Source organism: Zingiber officinale, chromosome 4B (genome assembly GCF_018446385.1).
Source record: "Zingiber officinale cultivar Zhangliang chromosome 4B, Zo_v1.1, whole genome shotgun sequence".
Lineage (NCBI taxonomy): Eukaryota > Viridiplantae > Streptophyta > Magnoliopsida > Zingiberales > Zingiberaceae > Zingiber > Zingiber officinale.
This window is the reverse complement of record NC_055993.1, coordinates 124,836,672-124,855,589: the sequence shown is the minus strand read 5'-3', so window position 1 is coordinate 124,855,589 and position 18,918 is coordinate 124,836,672. Positions and strand designations below refer to the sequence as shown.

Below are 18,918 nucleotides of genomic sequence, written 5' to 3'. Positions count from 1 at the left end.
CAAAAACTAATGGAAGAATCAAAATCCACATCAAAACTTGAAAAATATTTGTGAATCATACCAAAGTGCTTGTCATCTTATCTATGTGGAAATTTGCTATTGAATGTTTAGACTAGCACGAACAAGACATAGACAAGTAAATTATTTGCAACTTTTATTTTGGGGTATTGATTTTGGATTCATCGGGAAGAAATATAGGGTGTCATGATCAAGAACTTGAGCACAATTTTCTTTGGTCAATAATAAAAGAGTTAATTAAAATTGCAAAATTATGTGATTTGAATAAATAGATATTGTCATATCAAGTCGTATTCGTTCCAACTATGTTCCACCCATGCAAGAACAGAATATCTGTAGCTTTTAGATTGACTAGTGAATTCGACGCAGTTAAGTCAATGAAATCACTCCTTTAAGCTATATCTAATTAAAATTCTATTGAGATATCTCCTCTCTCAGTTTCTCTATATTATTGTAAATTATTACAAATATTATATTAAAGAATAAAAAAACAATCAATTAATTTGATGAAATTGCTCTATAAATAACGGCGCGCTGCCCTGCTGCTCTATTGCCGGTACAAGCCGTTGAACGGAGATGGAGAAGACTGACATGGAGGTGAAGAAGGAAGAGGAGGAAGGCGCTCCGGCGCCGTCCGTGGAGCGGGTTTTCGATGGGGTGAGGGTGCCGGCATGGCGGGAGCAGGTGACGGTCCGTGCCCTGGTGGTGAGCTTGGGGCTGTCGGTGATGCTGAGCGTGATTGTGATGAAGCTGAACCTGACGACGGGGATCATCCCTTCGCTCAACGTCGCCTCCGGCCTCCTCGGATTCTTCTTCGTCAAGGTGTGGACCAAGGCGTTGGAGCGAGCCGGTGTCCTCCGTGTCCCCTTCACCCGCCAAGAGAACACCGTCATCCAGACCTGCGTCGTCGCTGCCTACGGCCTCGCCTTCAGCGGTGCGCTACCTTTCAAACAAGCTAAAATAATCCTTGTACAGATTCTCTTTTCCCAGCAAAATATAACTATTTTCCTTTTTTTAGTTTCAAATTCGAACACAGATATGTCTTCAGTATGATAGTAATTTAACACTTTATGAACAGGGGGTTATGGCACTTACCTTTTCGGAATGAGTTCGAAAATCGCAGTCCAAGCAACAGAAGCAAATGATTCACAGAATATCAAGGACCCAAAATTAGGATGGATGATCGCGTTTATGTTTGTTGTCAGTTTTGTAGGATTGTTTTCTCTCGTTCCCCTCAGAAAGGTAAGTAGAATCCAACAACGACCTACTGATTGTACTGGCAATCGCCCATCTGCAAACTCTTCAAGTTTTGGTAATGTTTTCATTGTTAGGTAGGAATACTTATTCTTGTTTTCTATAGATAATGATCATCGACTACAAGCTGATCTATCCGAGTGGCACTGCGACTGCATACCTTATCAATGGCTTCCATACTCCTCAGGGTGAAAACTTGGCCAAGTAACTATCTCAAGAACATCAGAGTCTTTTCTCTCTCACCTTTGCAGTTATGAGAATCTAATGATCTTGTCCATTAAACCTTCAGGAAGCAAGTGAGGACACTAGGAAAATTCTTTAGCTTCAGCTTCTTGTGGGGATTCTTCCAATGGTTTTATAAATCTGGCGATGACTGTGGATTTGAAGCTTTCCCTACATTGGGACTTAAGGCTTATGAGAACAAGTAACAAGTGTAGCCTAGATTTGGTTTCATAATTCTTAAACAATTTGAGTTTTTATATTTGATGAACTAAGTTTTCAGATTTAACTTCGACTTTTCGGCTATGTATGTGGGAGTCGGAATGATCTGCCCACATATTGTGAATGCATCACTTCTCATAGGAGCCATCCTTTCATGGGGAATCATGTGGCCTCTTATTAATAATCAAAAGGGCAACTGGTATTCAGCAGATCTTCCACCAAACAGTCTACATGGCTTGCAGGGATACAGGGTAATCCTTGTCGCCACTATTGTTTCTACTAAAACCTAGCATTCCCTAGTTTTATCTTGTGTTCAACATCATTCAGGTCTTTATAGCTGTCTCCATAATTCTTGGTGATGGCCTTTACAATTTCCTCAAGGTCCTAACTAAAACAGTGCAAGCTTTCGTTTCTGATTCGCAAAAAATCCGTCTAAGCACTCTTCCGGTCTCAGATGAAGTTCAAATGGCTAAACCACCAATCGTTTCATATGACGATGATAGGAGAATTGAGGTATTCCTCAAAGATCAAATCCCAAAGTGGGTAGCAATTGGGGGATATAGTATAGTTTCCCTAGTTTCGATCATCACACTCCCTCACATCTTTCCTCCACTCAAGTGGTACTTCATCTTGGTTGCCTATGCCGTGGCTCCAGTACTAGCTTTCTGCAATGCCTATGGGTGTGGCCTTACAGATTGGAACATGGCGTCGACCTACGGAAAGCTTGCCATTTTTGTCTTTGGGGCTTGGGCAGGTGCCCACCATGGTGGCGTGCTTGCGGGCCTTGCCTCCTGTGGTGTCATGATGAGCATTGTAGCCACTGCTTCTGATCTAATGCAAGACTTCAAAACTGGGTACTTGACACTTTCTTCTCCGAGATCTATGTTTGTGAGCCAAGTCATTGGTACTTCCATGGGTTGTGTGGTCGCTCCATGTGTTTTCTGGCTTTTCTATAAGGCCTTCGATGATATCGGCGTTCCAGGCAGTCAATACCCAGCACCTTATGCCATCATTTACCGAAACATGGCAATTCTAGGTGTCGATGGTTTCTCCTCACTACCAAAGCACTGCCTCACACTGTGCTACGTATTTTTCGCACTGGCTATTCTCATCAACTTGGCAAGGGACTTGTCTCCTAAGAAGGTGGGCCAATGTATACCAATTCCAATGGCAATGGCTATACCTTTTTACATTGGAGCAGCCTTTGCCATTGACATGTTTATAGGAACTGTGATACTATTTGTGTGGCAAAAGATGGACAGGGCAAAAGCAGCAGCATTTGGTCCTGCAGTAGCATCTGGTCTGATATGTGGTGATGGAATATGGAGTCTACCCCAAGCAGTGCTTGCATTGGCCCAAGTCAAGCCACCGATATGCATGAAGTTTCTCTCGAGAAAAATGAATGACAGGGTAGATGCTTTTATTAATTCAGCATCATAGTTATAAATTGGAAACAAGGAATCAAGGTGGACAGAATGAATTGTTGCAACCACCTTTATCTGTCAGATATGATCTCTAAATATATTATGGCACCAGTTATTATGTATTCAGATACTTATATGTAATATATGTTTATCTTTTCTAATGGAAGTTATCTTTAGGGAGGGAAAGCTAAATCACCTACCTGAATATTGTTCCATGTTTTATGTAGTGTTGCAATGGTAGTTTTCTACTTTCAACTAGAAGTTTACTATCTATGTATATTGCAAGGTTTCTTTTTTGATACTTCCTTTTCCAACTCTCGTAAAGTCTTATAGTTGAGTTTATGCATAAACATCATTTCTTGAGATGAAAATGATAGAGGTGCAAAAGAAAACTATATGAAAAAATTTATAAATTTCATCTGAAATAAAAATGTGAACAATAGATCTAAATAATAAACAAAATCTAGAAAAAACCCAGACTTTTAAGATGATTTAATCAGGATTCAGAAGCTGTGATATGCTGATATGAGTGCAAAAAATACTGCTGCAGCTATGTTGAAATGTAATGTCACGAAATCATGATGTTCAAGCCTCTTTTACCTTTTGAATGGTTAGCCTGATAACAGCCATTGAATCCTTATGCCATACACTCGGCGAGGTTAGAGAGCTGAAGCTTTTCAGAAGAGAACATGTATTAACAACTCTATTACTCTTAACATTTCCTGCATGAGATGTTTTGTGATCAAAGGCTGCTGCAATTGAGTAACTTTCACTTCTCTCTTCTTGGGTGGCTGAAACCAAAGATTTGACACCCAAGTTAGACACATTACCAGCATAAGAAAAACTATCTCAATCGCTTAATCTAATGGAAAAATAATCAACCACCTGATCTATGACTTCTTACATAAGAAGTCTGAAATCAAACAGTTCCATCAAGTTTTAAGCACTCTAGAGATCTCCTCAACCCATTCCTCATCAACAAATTCAAGTGACTTGGAGACTGACACAGTTACATCCAGTGATCCAGACTCAATGGGCAACTTTCCCCCTGTAACCAACCATTTACCCTAATTAATTATAATTGCACAAGTAGTGGCAAGATCACTTTTTAGATGCCAAAAGATAACTCCGGCGACTAATGCGTCTGCAGCTGCTTCAATTGTAAACCATATGGATCACTGAATAGAAGTTCCGGACAAGTGCCTTGCCGCGAGGAAAGAAGTCAATTCCAACAAAGAAAGAAAGAAAGAAAGAGGCAACTATGACGTAGACGTCGTCTCGAGCGATCAAACCCAATCCCAGACTCGAATCGCTCGCAGAAGCGGCGCCGCATTGACAGGAATGAAGACGTTATCCGTCAGCAGAAGCACTCGTCTCTTGGCCTCCGACATTTCCGTAAATCATAACTACATAAAAGAAACAGATTATGGAAGATTCAATATAAACAGAAGACAAAAGAAGATATCGAAAACACCGCCATTCTAGGGCAGATCAAACAGGGGACGATCCGGCAACCTACCAGATCCGACTCGAGGAGGTGGCCTACTCAGGCGGGGTCCATTGAATTCCACCTATCAATACAGTGGGCCAGGGCCCTGGTCCGCTAAATGCGGACCAGAGGATCCCTGCTCATGTCGCCGGAACCCTAGCTCCTCAGTGGTCACAGAGAAGAAGAAGATGACATGCTGAACACAGTCGCCTGTCAAAAACTAAAATGTAGATACTGATCATCGACTACAGGCTGATCAATCTGAGTGGCACTGCAACTGCATTCCTTATCAATGACTTTCATACTCCTCCGGGCGAAAACTTAGCCAAGTAACTATCTCAAGAACGTTCAAACCTTCTCTCTTTCACCTTTCCAGTAGTGAGAATGTAATGATCTTGTCCATTGAACCTTCAGGAAGCAAGTGAAGACACTAGGAAAATTATTTCTCTTCAGCTTCTTGTGGGGACTCCGGCCAATGGCCGGTTTTATAAATCTGGTGATTTACATTTGTACTTAAAGTTTATGAGAACAAGTAACGGGTGTAGCCTAAATTTGGTTTCATAATTCTTAAACAATTTGATTTTTTATATTTGATGAACTAATTTTTCAGATTTAACTTGGACTTTTCGGCTATGTACGTGGGAGTCGGAATGATCAGCAGTTCTTATTGGAGTTGATACTCAAAGGGTGGTCACGTAGCCGGACATGCCAATAATCTCGTTAATGTGGTGGTTAAAATCAAAGCCAAGGAGAGTCAAACTGTCCCACCTCGATTGCGGTGGCACCCTAATCCCTAGTCGGTCCATCCCTGAAATTGCTTTGTGACTGACTACAGCCCCCCCTTTGGAGGCGGCTCGACCCTAGGTCATTCATTTCTGAATCGATTCTCGACTGCCAACAACTCCCAACTTAGTGACATCCTTGAGTATATGACACTCCCGACTCTGGGTCATCCTTACCTTGAACACCCCCTAATTAGGGATGACTAAAGATATGAATAATATTTTCGTTGTTCCCTAAAAGTTACAGTCAATTAGATAGTTTCATCCAAAAAAAGGGAAGAGGACAATGTCATCATTTATTTTATTAAGGTAACTGTTTCATAATTACTATAATATGAAAAATAATTTTAATAAATATGACTAAAATTATGGAAACGGGATAGCCATTGCCAACTACATCACGCCCGATCGACTTAGATTTTAGATGAAGGATATATACGGGATAATAATGAAAATAATAAACTGTAAGGTTGTTATGCTATTTTATAAGTCAATGGGAGCATTCTTTTGATAAAAAAATCAAAGTGAGACACGATTTAGAGAAATGGAGGTGCTCTTTTTACTTTGGTCGTACCTTTTTGAACTCTGAGATCATAATATGTGGTTTGTAAGTTGTTTCTCTCTCTCTCATGAATAATTCTAACATTTCTATAAGAGCATCCATAATGAGGTGTTAATATCCATTTAACATATTTTTCCATTGTCAGTGAGCATTATAATACCTAGGAGAGAGAGAGGGAGGGGAAGGATAAGTGAGAGGAGAGGAATGAATACGTTCATCCTTTTTTTTTTCTTTTTTAAAATGGTAATATTTTTTTAAGAATAATAAAATTATTTTGAAAAGAGTAAGATTATTATTAAAAATAGTAATAATAATTAAAATATTTTAAAATATATTTATTTAATATGATATAATTTTAAGATAATTGAATAGATTATGGGACCTATAAATAATGAGAGTTAATATTAAAAAGAATATGAGTAAAAAAGATATATTATTATAATGAGTATGCGACAATAGACCAAATATTTTTAATAAGTTAGTGGGTGTTATAATGAGGATTGATTATTGATGCTCTAAGCATAATAGTCAAGTTTATGCATAAACATTTTTTCTTTAGACGAAAATGATAGAGGTGTAGAAGAAAACGATATGAAGAGAATGTGAACTATAGATATTAATAATAAACTAAATCTTGCAAAACAAGTCTTTAAGATGATTTAATCAAAATTCAGAAGCTGATAATATGAGTGCAGAAGATCACATTACTGCTGCAAAAATGTAAGCCATCGAGTCCTTATGCCATATGCTCAGCGAGGTTTGAGAGCTGAAGCTTTTCGGAAGAGAAAACTCGTCGATAGAGATACCTGAAATACCACAGACGCAATGAGCTAGCATGAGTTCACGTTTTGGCTTCAAGTCCTCTGATAAAAGACTCCTCATCAATTTGAACCTTTGAGATTATTTTCGTTGTTTTCGTCAGTGATCCTGATCCTCGGAGGATGATACATTGGTGAACTAACAAATGGATTGACTGCTGCCATTGGAACCATAAGGAGAGAGAGATCGAGCAGAGAAATTACTGTCACCTAGACAACTTGAAGATGAACAAAGGAAGAAGAAGAGGATTAGAATAGCGCCGGCCACTTCAACGCTCAAGCCAAATAAGATAGGAAGCTAATTAAGGTGAAGACCTAGCTAGGGAAGATGAATAGAAATATCTTAGGTGCCAAAAAACATCATATCTCCTTTCAGGATAATGAGCTTCTTTTAATTTATAATATCTTCTCCAATTCTTTGTCTTCCATGTATATTAATGGTGTATAATGTCTTTATACTAACTCTTTGTTTTCTAGATGTATTAATGTTGCATAATGCCTTGTTCAACTCTTTGTCTTCCCTATTGATGGCTGATCAACGATAACATCGATCATCCGATTGATTGATTCATCAAGATGAACTAAGCCGGTCGACACGAGCAACGATCATCCATTGACTAGAACGTTGAGTGGGACATGCGGGGCTCCTTTGACTGACCTGATTAGTCAGGAAGATCAATGAACCGACTGACCGAGAGATCTTTTCCCCTTGATTTGCATCAAGTTGTTAACAGTAAGAAATGCAATAATGAGCAATAAGTTGTTGGTGCAGCAAAAGCCGGCAAGAGGAGAGTGAATTGTTTGCAATAAAAAATTATACCCTCCTCGAATTTTCAACTCAAAGAGATGCAATAGCTATAAAGTAATAAAGCAGTAAGACTTAACAGAAATGAAAAAGAACTCAGCAGTTAACCTGGTTACAACCAAGTGGGTTGTTAATCCAAGGCAATGAAAGAGCACACTAGAAAGAACTCCTTAGCTGAAGGCAGAGAAGCCTTTTACACTTAGAGAGCACAGAACTATTGCTTAGAGAATGAGAGTACAGAGTTGATAAAAATCGTTCGTATTCGATGATCTTTAAAGCTACCCGAGACCCTCTTTATATAGGGGTTCTCGAGCTTATCAAATCACCTGATCCTTCGGGATCAGGTTTGACTCGAGAAGGATCGGTCGACCGATCCCCAGGTTTGGTCGACCGAACCTGCTGTACCTGCCAAGCTTTCCGTCCAGGTGCAGTCTCTGTTGATCGAGCTCAGGTTCGGTCGACCGATCCTTGTGTTCGGTCGACCGATCCTTGTGTTCGGTCGACCGATCGGCCAACGGTCTTCCTCTGCGCTGGCCCGATGAAAACGCTCAACTCAGTCTCTGGATAATCTTGGGTTCGGTTGACCGATCAAGAGGTTCGGTCGACCGATTAGTCCTCCAACGGCTGGCTTGCTGACGTGGCTTCTGACGTGTCACCAGCGGTTGGTCTTCTGAGGATTAGGGTTCGGTCGACCGATCAATAGATTCGGTCGACCGAACCGTTGACAAGTCAACTCCAGTTGACTTGCTCCAGTTCGGCTCCTTGGGTGATTGCGGCCCACCGGAATAGGGCTCACCCGAACCCAATTCCCGGCCTTCTCCTCGAGCAGGCTTCCGTCCGGCTTCTCATCCCTCGAATGCCGCGCACGTTCTTTTCGCTCCACCGGAGTACTCTTCCGCAGCTCTCTCGTCCTTCGGACGCACCGAGCCCATCAGCTCCCTTCCCGTGCCGTCCTTCTCGCTAGCTGCTGTTGGTGCAGTTAGCACTAACGGTCTAACTCAGGTTTTGATGAATGACAAAACTGGTTAAGTTAGGTTTGTCGTGATCTAACACTCTGACCGAGTGTGCAGACGAAGTCCAGACAGGTCGACGGGCTGACCGGATGTCTGGCACGAAGTCCAAGCGGGTCGACGGGCTGACCGGACGCTTGGCGAGAAGTCCAGCTAGGTCGATGGGCTGACCGGATAGTTGGTGAGAAGTCCAAGTGGGTTGACGGGCTGACCGGACGCTTGGCGAGAAGTCCAGCTAGGTCGACGGGCTGACCGGATAGCTGGCGAGAAGTCCAGACGGGTCAAAGGGCTGACCGGACGTCTGGCAGGTAAGTGAGGTAAGTCACTGGAGGGGAGTTACTGCGAGGACGCATTCCCGGGAAGGGAACATTAGGCGTTGATCCGGCTTAGATCCATTTCGTCAAGATCGTGGCTAGATTCCGGTCTTGGAAAGACGGAATCTAAGTCATACTCTGTTTTGCTAATTCATACTCAATTTGCTTATCTATAAACCTGTGCTAACAATCTGTGTTGCAGGGTATATTTGCCTCGGAATAACCTTTTCTTGCAGGAGAAGGACTTTCTGGAGAAGAGGGGTCCGGGCGCCCGGAGGCGAATTTTATCCAAGCCGAGTCATCGCCACGTGGAGTTCGCTGATTAGACTTGCCACGTCGCACCAGGGCGTCCGGAAGGGATCCAGGCGCCCGGAGCAGCATATAAAAGAAGCCCTAGGGGTGGAGCTTCATAATCAAGTCAAAACTCTTAGATTGCTTGCTCTGCTGCTCTGCGCTCCAACGACGCTAACGAAGCTTCGACAACGCGCTCTTGTCCTTGTAGTTTTCCTTCTGTCGGTATAACTTTGTCTTACTATTTATTAGCATTTCTTGTACTGCCTTTGTACTTATCATTTCGAATTGCTAGTAAATTGCCCAACGAAAGTACTCACGGAGTACGGGCCTTCGAGTAGGAGTCGTCACAGGCTCCGAACGAAGTAAAAAACACCGTGTTCATTTGTCTATTGTTTTTTATTATTCCGCTGTGCTTAACTCTTTTCAACGTGGTTTTTCGAATCGATATTCACCCCCCTCTATCGACGTTTCACGATCCAACAAGTGGTATCAGAGCAGGTACCGCTCTGATTTGGTGCAACCACCAATCAGACAGGGGGTGAAAAATTAACCTTTATTTTTTTTCGGTTTTCAGTTTTACGCTAAAATTCCAATCTGGTATTATTACCTGTTTTGGAAATTTTTTTGTTGCAATTAAATCAAAATTGGTGCAACACCAATTTAGATACTTCTATTATTTTTTCCCGCACTGCTAATCCAAGACCAAGTCTTGGGATATTTTTTTTCGTTGTTTACTTGTGTGCAGGATGTCTCAACTAGAAGGCTTCAGCGCAGTACGTTCTCTCCTATTCAACGGGGATGACTTCTCGTACTGGAAAAAAAGAATGGAGGTGTACCTAAAGACGGATTACGATCAATGGTTCAGCATCATAAAGGCCTACCGAGCTCCAGCCGACAACTCCGGAAATCCACTAGACACGGAACAGTGGACTCCGGACATGAGGAAAAAGGCGTCGACGGAAAACAAAGCAATCAACACGCTACATTGCGGTCTAACACGAGAAGAGTTGAACCGGGTCGGACCGCATCAGAACGCTAAAGAATTATGGGACAAATTGATCGAGCTGCACGAAGGAACGAGCGACGCAAAGGTAACAAAAAGAGACTTACTTTTAAATAAAATATTTAATATAAAAATACAGGAAGGGGAAACGGCAAGTCAACTGCACGCGAGGATCAAGGACATCCTCAACGGACTCCACGCGATAGGTCACCAGATGGAAAACAGAGATTTAATAAGGTACGCACTAAATGCTTTTCCACGTACTAGTTTGTGGGCATCGATCGTAGATGCCTACAAAATTTCTAAAAATTTATCTAAATTAAAGTTAGATGAGCTTTTTTGTGAGTTAGAACTGCATGAACAAACTAATGCTGGAGCTGAGAAAGGTGTTGCTTTATTTGTAGGTTCCTCCAAAGAAAAGAAGAGCAAGTCTGAATCTGAAGAAGATTCCGATCAAGATTCCGAAGACGAAGAATACCTGGTGAACTTGGTAAGAAAAATGTTCACCAGGAGAAAAAGGAGCTTCAACAAGAAGGACCTTCAAAAGATCAGTTCTCCCGCGGAACAAAAGAACGTGACTTGCTTCGGATGCAATAAAAAGGGGCACTACAAGAACGAATGCCCAAGACTGAAGTTCGACAAACCGAAGCCGACCAAAAAGAAGGCCCTCAAAGCAACGTGGGACGACTCCTCGGACGAATCGGAGGTAGAAGAGCAGAAACACCAGAGCCACCAAGCGCTGATGGCCCGCGAAGCTGAAACGGAAGACGAATCGGAAGACGGGTCCGAACCCGGATCGAGCCACGAGTCCGTACTCGTTTCCGAAGGCCCGGATGAGGTATATTTCAATTTAAACAATTTTTTTTAAAATTATTTCCTGCTTAAATAGTAAATTAGTTAAAATAGAAAATGAAAACAAATCACTCCTTGAGGAAAATCAAGACCTCAAGGAACAAATCAAAAATTCAAATCCAACTCAAGATCTAACACTTGAAGAGAATTCATCATTAAAATCAGAAATTAATAAGTTAAAAGAAATGCTAGAAAAATTCACTACAAGATTAAAAAATCTAGACTTAATCCTGAATAATCAAAAGGCGTGTTATAATAAAACCGGACTCGGATACAAGTCGAACTCAAATAAAACTTTTAAATCATTAATAACTCAATACAAATCAACTAATCAAGCTTGAGTTCCGAAAGCGTGTTTGACCACGCAAGTAGGACTTAATTAATATTATATACCCAAAGAAAAAATATATTATATAAACTCGAATAAACCAAATCAAAAACCAAAATACAAACCTAAATAAAAAAATTCAAAATTTAAACATTTTAAAACTCAACAAAATATAAATTATCACCAAGTTAATTATAACTATAAAAGAAATAGACATAAACCTAAAACGAAAATTTAAATTAAAAGTCAATAATTCAGGGGGAGGCTCCAGAATAGCTGGCACCTCCAAAACTAACTTACCCGACAGGGTAACCCAAATAAACTAACCCGGCAGGGTAATTAGGATTAGTTAAAAAGGGACCCAGTTTAACTTGACCCACGGTACTGGTGAAGTTTTGGATGATAGTACGTTAGGGAAGCTTAGTCTATGCATGTCTAGGAAGATATGGCTTCGACCTGGTGCATTTGCCTAAGTGGAACTAGCCGAAGTTACTCCTTACGGATCCTAACTAGTTAGACCAAGGTTTTGTATTAAGTTCAGTGGATAGGATTATTTGGAAAACTTCGAAGGCATGGTTACTCTAATGATGTCCAGGTGACTCACCATAGCCCAGAAGTTTATCCAGAGAACACCTATTTGTTGAACCCAAAACAAAACCTGGATCTAACACAAGTTAAAAACAAACCTTAAAATTGAACCTAATTCATCTCACAAAATTATAGGATTCCCTGATTGAAAATATAGATTGGGTGAGATGACTAAGAACTTAAATTAAAATTAAAATTAAATTTAATTTTCTTTAAACCAAAAAAAAATTATTTTAAAAATTAGTCTTAAAAATTATTTTTAAAAATTAAACTTAAATTTTTTAACTTAAAAAATTATTTTAACTTAATTAATTATTTTAAAAATTATTTTAAAAATTCTTTAAAAATTATTTTAAAAATTCTTTAAAAATTATTTTAAAATTTTTTAAAAATTATTTTAAAAATCATTTTAAAAATTCTTTAAAAATTATTTTAAAAATTCTTTAAACATCATTTTAAAAATTCTTTAAAACCTATTTTAAAAATTCTTTAAAAACTATTTTAAAAAATTCTTTAAAAATTCTTTAAAAAATCATTTTAAAAATTCTTTAAAACCTATTTTAAAAATTCTTTAAAAACTCTTTTAAAAAATTCTTTAAAAATAATTTAAAATAATTTTAACTTATAAAGTTATTTTAACTTAATAAATTATTTTAAAAATTCTTTAAAAATTCTTTTAAAAATCATTTTAAAAATTCTTTTAAAATTTTTTTAAAAATTATTTTAAAAATTCTTTAAAAATCATTTTAAAAATTCTTTAAAACCTACTTTAAAAATTCTTTAAAAACTATTTTAAAAAATTCTTTAAAAATTATTTAAAAAATCATTTTAAAAATTCTTTAAAACCTATTTTAAAAATTCTTTAAAAACTCTTTTAAAATATTCTTTAAAAATTCTTTTAAAAATTCTTTAAAAATTCTTTAAAAATCATTTTAAAAATTCTTTAAAAATTATTTTATTTTTTTTTTAAAATTTATTTTAAAAATTCTTTTAAAACTTATTTTAAAAATTCTTTAAAAACTATTTTAAAAATTCTTTAAAAATTATTTTAAAAATTATTTTAAAATTATTTTAAAAATTCTTTAAAAATCATTTTAAAAATTTCTTTAAAACCTATTTTTAAAATTCTTTAAAAACTATTTTAAAAAATCTTTAACAATTATTTTAAAAATTATTTTAAAAATTCTTTAAAAATCATTTTAAAAATTTCTTTAAAACCTATTTTAAAAATTCTTTAAAAACTTTTTAAAAATTCTTTAAAAAATTATTTAAAAAATTATTTGAAAATTATTTTAAAAATTCTTTAAAAACTATTTTAAAAATTCTTTAAAAACTATTTTAAAAATTCTTTTAAAAATTCTTTAAAACCTATTTTAAAAATTCTTTAAAAACTATTTTAAAAAATTATTTAAAAACTATTTTAAAAATTCTTTAAAACCTTTTTTAAAAATTATTTTAAAAATTCTTTAAAAAACTTTTTTAAAAATTCTTTAAAAACTATTTTAAAAATTCTTTAAAAATTATTTAAAAATCATTTTAAAAATTCTTTAAAAATTATATTAAAAATTCTTAAAAAATTATTTTAAAAATTATTTTAAAAATTCTTTAATAATTATTTTAAAAATCCTTTAAAAATTATTTTAAAAATTCTTTAAAAAGTTCTTTAAAAAACATTTTAAAATATTCTTTAAAAATTATTTTAAAAACTTTAAAAATCATTTTTGAGATACTTTTAAAATTATTTTAAAAATCATTTTAAAGACTTTAAAAAATTATTTTAAAACTTTTAAAAACTCTTTTAAAAATCATTTTAAAAACTCTTTTACAAATCACTTTTTTTTAAAAAAAACTTTTAAAAATTATTTAAAAATTCTTTTTAAAAATTAAAGGACTAAAAGTCATTCTAAAACTAAGACACTTAAGTTAATTATAACTTTAAAACTTAAATTATAACTTAGAATTAAAAGTTAAATTAACTTAAAATAAAATTTAAGGCTTAAATTAAAAATGAAATTTAAAACTGAAATTTTAACAAATAATTAAAAAGTAAATAATTAAAGAAAAAACTTCAAACATTTACTCTAAATTAGATATGACCTTATATATATATAAAAAAAAACTAATTAAACCTTACTTAACTGTGTTGAATAACTTTAACTTCTTGCTAACTTCAAACTAAGGTAATCCAACTTAAAAGGAAGTAAATGAAAAACTCAAATTATAACTAATACATTTATTAACCAATTCAATTAATTAATACAAAGGTTAAATCATTTTAAATAAGTATTAAATTATTAAATCAAGTAAAAATTAATCAATAATTTATTGATAATGGTTAACTGTTATTGAATTAATGAAATCTTATCGTATTTAACCTTAAACTAAAGCTTAAAAGCTTGAATCTAAAATTAATTATTGATTAATCAAACTCAAATAAACAATTATGGGGGATAATAAAATAAGGAAGATTAATAAATTAAGGGAGGGTAATAAATTAAAGGAGTATCAAATTCAGGGGGAGGTTTATTTTTTTAATCTCCTTAAGTGCTATTTTTTTTCTTTAAAATCTCTTTAGAAAATTCTACCTCAATTTATTTAAAAAAATTACTTTGAAAATCTTATATTAAATATTCTTAGCAAATATTTTCAAAAGCTTTATTTTAGATGTCAGGTTTAGGGGGAGAATTAAATCAACAATTAGCACCAAAATTATTTCTCCACCTTAAACATAATATCTTTTCTAAGTTTTTTTTAGTTTTGAGATTAAATTTCAGTTTTCAAATTTAAAGTTTTTACAAACTTAATCAGTTTTGAAGTAACTATCTTTTAAAACTTAGCTATAAAATCCTTAATCTTGAAAACTTATGTGTTAAATTTTCTAAACTAGCTTTTATAAAACTATATTCTTCAATTAGATTTTATAAACTAAGATTTTGAATCTATTTCAAACTTAGTTTAGTTTTAAAAAGTAAATATCTTTTAAAACTCAGCTTTGAAATCTCAGGTTTGAAAAGTATTTCAAAATTAACACTTATGTTTGAAAACTTGATAAATCTAGTTTTGAAATCTTAGTCTTAAAACTTTGACTGTCAAAACTTATGTTTGAAAAACACTTCAAAATTGAAACATATTTTGAAAATTCACCTTGATCCTAAAATTTGTAACTTATACTTATATTAGAAAATTAGCTTTTCAAATTTATGATTTGAAAATCCTCTATGAATTTGTAAAGTCATTTTTGAAAATTAACTTTTGCAAGTCTTTAAATGCTTAGCCACTCTTTCAAAACTTAGCTATTTTCCAAAAGACTATTTTGGCTACCTTAAAAACTTAGTCTTAAAAATTAATTTAACATTCTAAACAAATCTTCGAATGTTCAAACTCCCCCAAGTTAACTTGACATCGTTTTCTACATATTTTTTTTCTGTAGTTTAAAATATATCCTTGTTTGATGAATGCCAAAGGGGGAGAGATAGGTGGTTAAGTTAGAAAAACTAAATAAAATTAAAAACTAACTTAAACCTCATGCTAGAACAAAATGTTTAACTTTTTTACTCGCATATTTTTACTAACTTAATCAGGTTGTCATTCTATCAAAAAGGGGGAGATTGTTGTTGCGGTTAGCACTAACGGTCTAACTCAGGTTTTGATGAATGACAAAACTGGTTAAGTTAGGTTTGTCGTGATCTAACACTTTGATCGAGTGTGCAGACGAAGTCCAGGCAGGTCGACGGGCTGACCGGATGTCTGACACGAAGTCCAAGCGGGTCGATGGACTGACCGGACGCTTGGCGAGAAGTCCAGCTAGGTCGATGGGCCGACCGGATAGCTGGCGAGAAGTCCAAGCGGGTCGACGGGCTGACCGGACGCTTGGTGAGAAGTCCAGCTAGGTCGACAGGCTGACCGGATAGCTGGCGAGAAGTCCAGACGGGTCGAAGGGCTGACCGGACGTCTGGCAGGTAAGTGAGGTAAGTCACTGGAGGGGAGTGACTGCGAGGACGCGTTCCCTGAAAGGGAACATTAGGCGTCGATCCGGCTTAGATCCATTTCGGATATCTAAGTCGAGATCGTGACTAGATTCCGGTCTCGGAAAGACGGAATCTAAGTCATACTCTGTTTTGCTAATTCATACTCAATTTGCTTATCTATAAAACTGTGCTAACAATCTGTGTTACAGGGTATATTTGCCTCGGACTTACCTTTTCTTGCAGGAGAAGGACTTTCTGGAGAAGAGGGGTCCAGGCGCCCGGAGGCGAATTTTATCCAAGCCGAGTCGTCGCCACGTGGAGTTCGCTGATTAGACTTGCCACGTCGCATCAGGGCGCCCGGAAGGGATCCAGGCGCCCGGAGCAGCATATAAAAGAAGCCCCAGGGGTGGAGCTTCATAATCAAGTCAGAACTCTTAGATTGCTTGCTCTGCTGCTCTGCGCTCCAACGACGCTAACAAAGCTCCGACAACGCGCTCTTGTCCTTGTAGATTTCCTTTTGTCGGTATAGCTTTGTCTTACTGTTTATTAGCATTTCTTGTACTGCCTTTGTACTTATCATTTCGAATTGCTAGTAAATTGCCCAACGAAAGTACTCACGGAGTACGGGCCTTCGAGTATGAGTCGTCACAGGCTCCGAACGAAGTAAAAAGCACCGTGTTCATTTGTCTATTGTTTTTTATTATTCCGCTGCGCTTAACTCTTTTCAACGTGGTTTTTCGAATCGATATTCAACCCCCCCTCTATCGACGTTTCACGATCCAACAGCTGCGTCTTCCGCTCGACTTCCTGTGCTCCTAAGTTCCTGCACACTGAGACACAGGGGATAGACAAAACGTAGGACCTAACCAACTTGGTTGATCACATCAAAACTATCACGGGGTCCAACATAAGTACCCTTTTTAAGATTAACATAAAAGATAATTAAAGTATCAGTATCTCAACCAAGACGCCTTCGGTATCTTGATCATGTGCATCCAATCGTTAACAATGAAATGCATATATATAAAAGATTCATACACATCTATGCCATTTCAAGCTAGACTTTAAAAGAAGGATTATATTGGCATAAAAGTGGGTTCATGACAAGTTGAAACAACTTCAACAACCATAAGGTATGAATCTATTGGCAAATTACAATCCTTCAGCCCTAAAAAGCTAAGGTCATGACCGGTTGCGAACTCTAGGTTACTCATAAAGCATAAGTGAGATATGGCATACTTGAACTAGACTTTAACAGATTAATCAAGCACAATGTTAGGCCAAAGCACAATGTCAGCTTATGTTCTCATGGCTAGTGCGAGATTATTTTTAAATGATGGAAAAGAGTATATTTAATTAGAACTTAAAAAATAACATTGCACCAATTTCTTTATTTTTCCTTATCATAAATTGTGAATGAAAATGAATCCTCAGGTATCTTTAATTATTTTTCTGAGAGGATTGAAAAGGATCAAAATCCATATCAAAACTTGGAAAATAAGTGAATGGTGCCAAAGTTGTTGTTGTCAATTTATTAATGACTAATATGAACCAGTCAGGACAGGTAAATTATTTTTCATCGTTTATTTTGGAGCATGGATAGATACTTGAGAATGATTTTCTTTGTCAATAGACAAGAAAAGAAAGAGACAATATTTCATGGTTGAATATTAATTAAAATGACAAAATTTGGTGATTTGATTAAATATATATTATCAGATCAAGTTGTATACCAACGGTTATACGTCGCTTTTAGATTGATTGAACTCTGTAGATTTTTTTTTCGTAATTAATGAAGTGAATTTGATGTAGTTAAGTCAATGGAATCACTTCTCTAAAAGCATTAACTATATTTTAGTTTGCAAGAATAGTATTCTTTTTTTCCTTGTGAATTTCCATGGAACTAATATTGCTGTCCTTAGTTATTAAAAGGAGATGGAGAGACAAGGAGGTGAAGAAGGAAGCGGAAGTGCCTTCGGTGGAGCGGGTTTTTTATGAGATGCGGGTGCCTCCATGGCGGGAGTAGGTGACGGTGTGCACCATCAAGATCGGCCCTGAGACATAGAATTGGAGGAGGCGATGGTCTAGGGCTTAGATTTTTGAGGACATCTAAATTTATCATACATATATAATATATATTATATATAATTAGGTTATTGAATAAAAACTAAAAAAAAATATTTTATTGATTGTTTTAATAAAGACCCCAAAATATATATTTACAATTAAAATTAAAAAAAATCTAAACAAGAAAAAAAAAAGAAAAAAGGAATGTAAATCGTCATTTTTCCTTTCCAAGACTTTATTTTGTATATAACTCTTTTTCATTAATTCGTTTGAAGAAGTTAAAAGACTTTGAATACTTAAATCTGAATTCTGAATGTCAATTTCCTCCCTTCTTCTTTTCTTTGAATCTCTTCTAATTTAATCAGAAAAACCTATTATCCAATTGAAATTTTAATTTCATCAATATAAAAACTTGCGACATAAGTTACCTACTTGTCTATATTTTTTCTTGTTATCAATATTCAACATTGATTTTTAATATTGTATTGGAGTCCAATATTTTATAAATTTTCTTACAAATTTGAAAGAGTTTAAATAAATCATCCCAATTTTAATCATCATATAATAGATTATATTGATTGCATTAAGTACAAACAAGGTTTTATTGCTATTTCACTATTATTTTTACAATTTCGTTGCTAGCTTGTTGTTGGTTTTGTCTATTTTATTTTTACACTTGAAATTTATAGTACAAACATGTTTCTAAAAAAATATTAATATGGGAGTTAGAAAAAAAAAGAAAAGAAAAAGAGTGTTAAAACTATACTAGTTACTATAGCATTCTCAAAATGCTAAAAGATTTAGATTTTTTCAATGATTATTAGATTTTTTTTTGTATTGGTAGATGTTACACTTTTTGGATAATGATATGCTGCATGATGGTAGAGTCCGATAAGGTCAG

At 35.6% G+C, this 18,918-nt stretch overlaps 1 protein-coding gene across 3 annotated transcripts; it reads left to right on the top strand.

Annotated features, from left to right (window-relative positions):
* The first annotated feature begins 576 nt into the window (after positions 1 to 576).
* LOC121976455 (probable metal-nicotianamine transporter YSL14) lies at positions 577 to 3,259 on the top strand. Of its 3 annotated transcripts, none has more exons than XM_042528621.1 (6): positions 577 to 952; positions 1,097 to 1,260; positions 1,379 to 1,476; positions 1,562 to 1,696; positions 1,775 to 1,964; positions 2,041 to 3,259. In XM_042528621.1, the coding sequence occupies exons 1-6, from the start codon at positions 595 to 597 to the stop codon at positions 3,151 to 3,153; spliced, it is 2,058 nt and encodes a 685-aa protein (XP_042384555.1). In that variant the 5' UTR covers positions 577 to 594; the 3' UTR covers positions 3,154 to 3,259. The 3 variants fall into 3 exon arrangements, with proteins under 3 accessions (XP_042384555.1, XP_042384557.1, XP_042384556.1); XM_042528623.1 differs by having other exon boundaries at positions 1,097 to 1,335; XM_042528622.1 differs by having other exon boundaries at positions 845 to 987.
* Positions 3,260 to 18,918: the final 15,659 nt, after the last annotated feature.

Excerpts from the sequence above, each read along its gene's own strand:
- LOC121976455 (XM_042528623.1), top strand. The coding sequence starts at position 595 with ATGGAGAAGACTGACATGGAGGTGAAGAAGGAAGAGGAGGAAGGCGCT. Across the intron at positions 953-1,096 it reads CTACGGCCTCGCCTTCAGCG|GGGGTTATGGCACTTACCTT; the intron begins GTGCGCTACCTT and ends CTTTATGAACAG. Across the intron at positions 1,336-1,378 it reads ACTCTTCAAGTTTTGGTAAT|ATAATGATCATCGACTACAA; the intron begins GTTTTCATTGTT and ends TGTTTTCTATAG.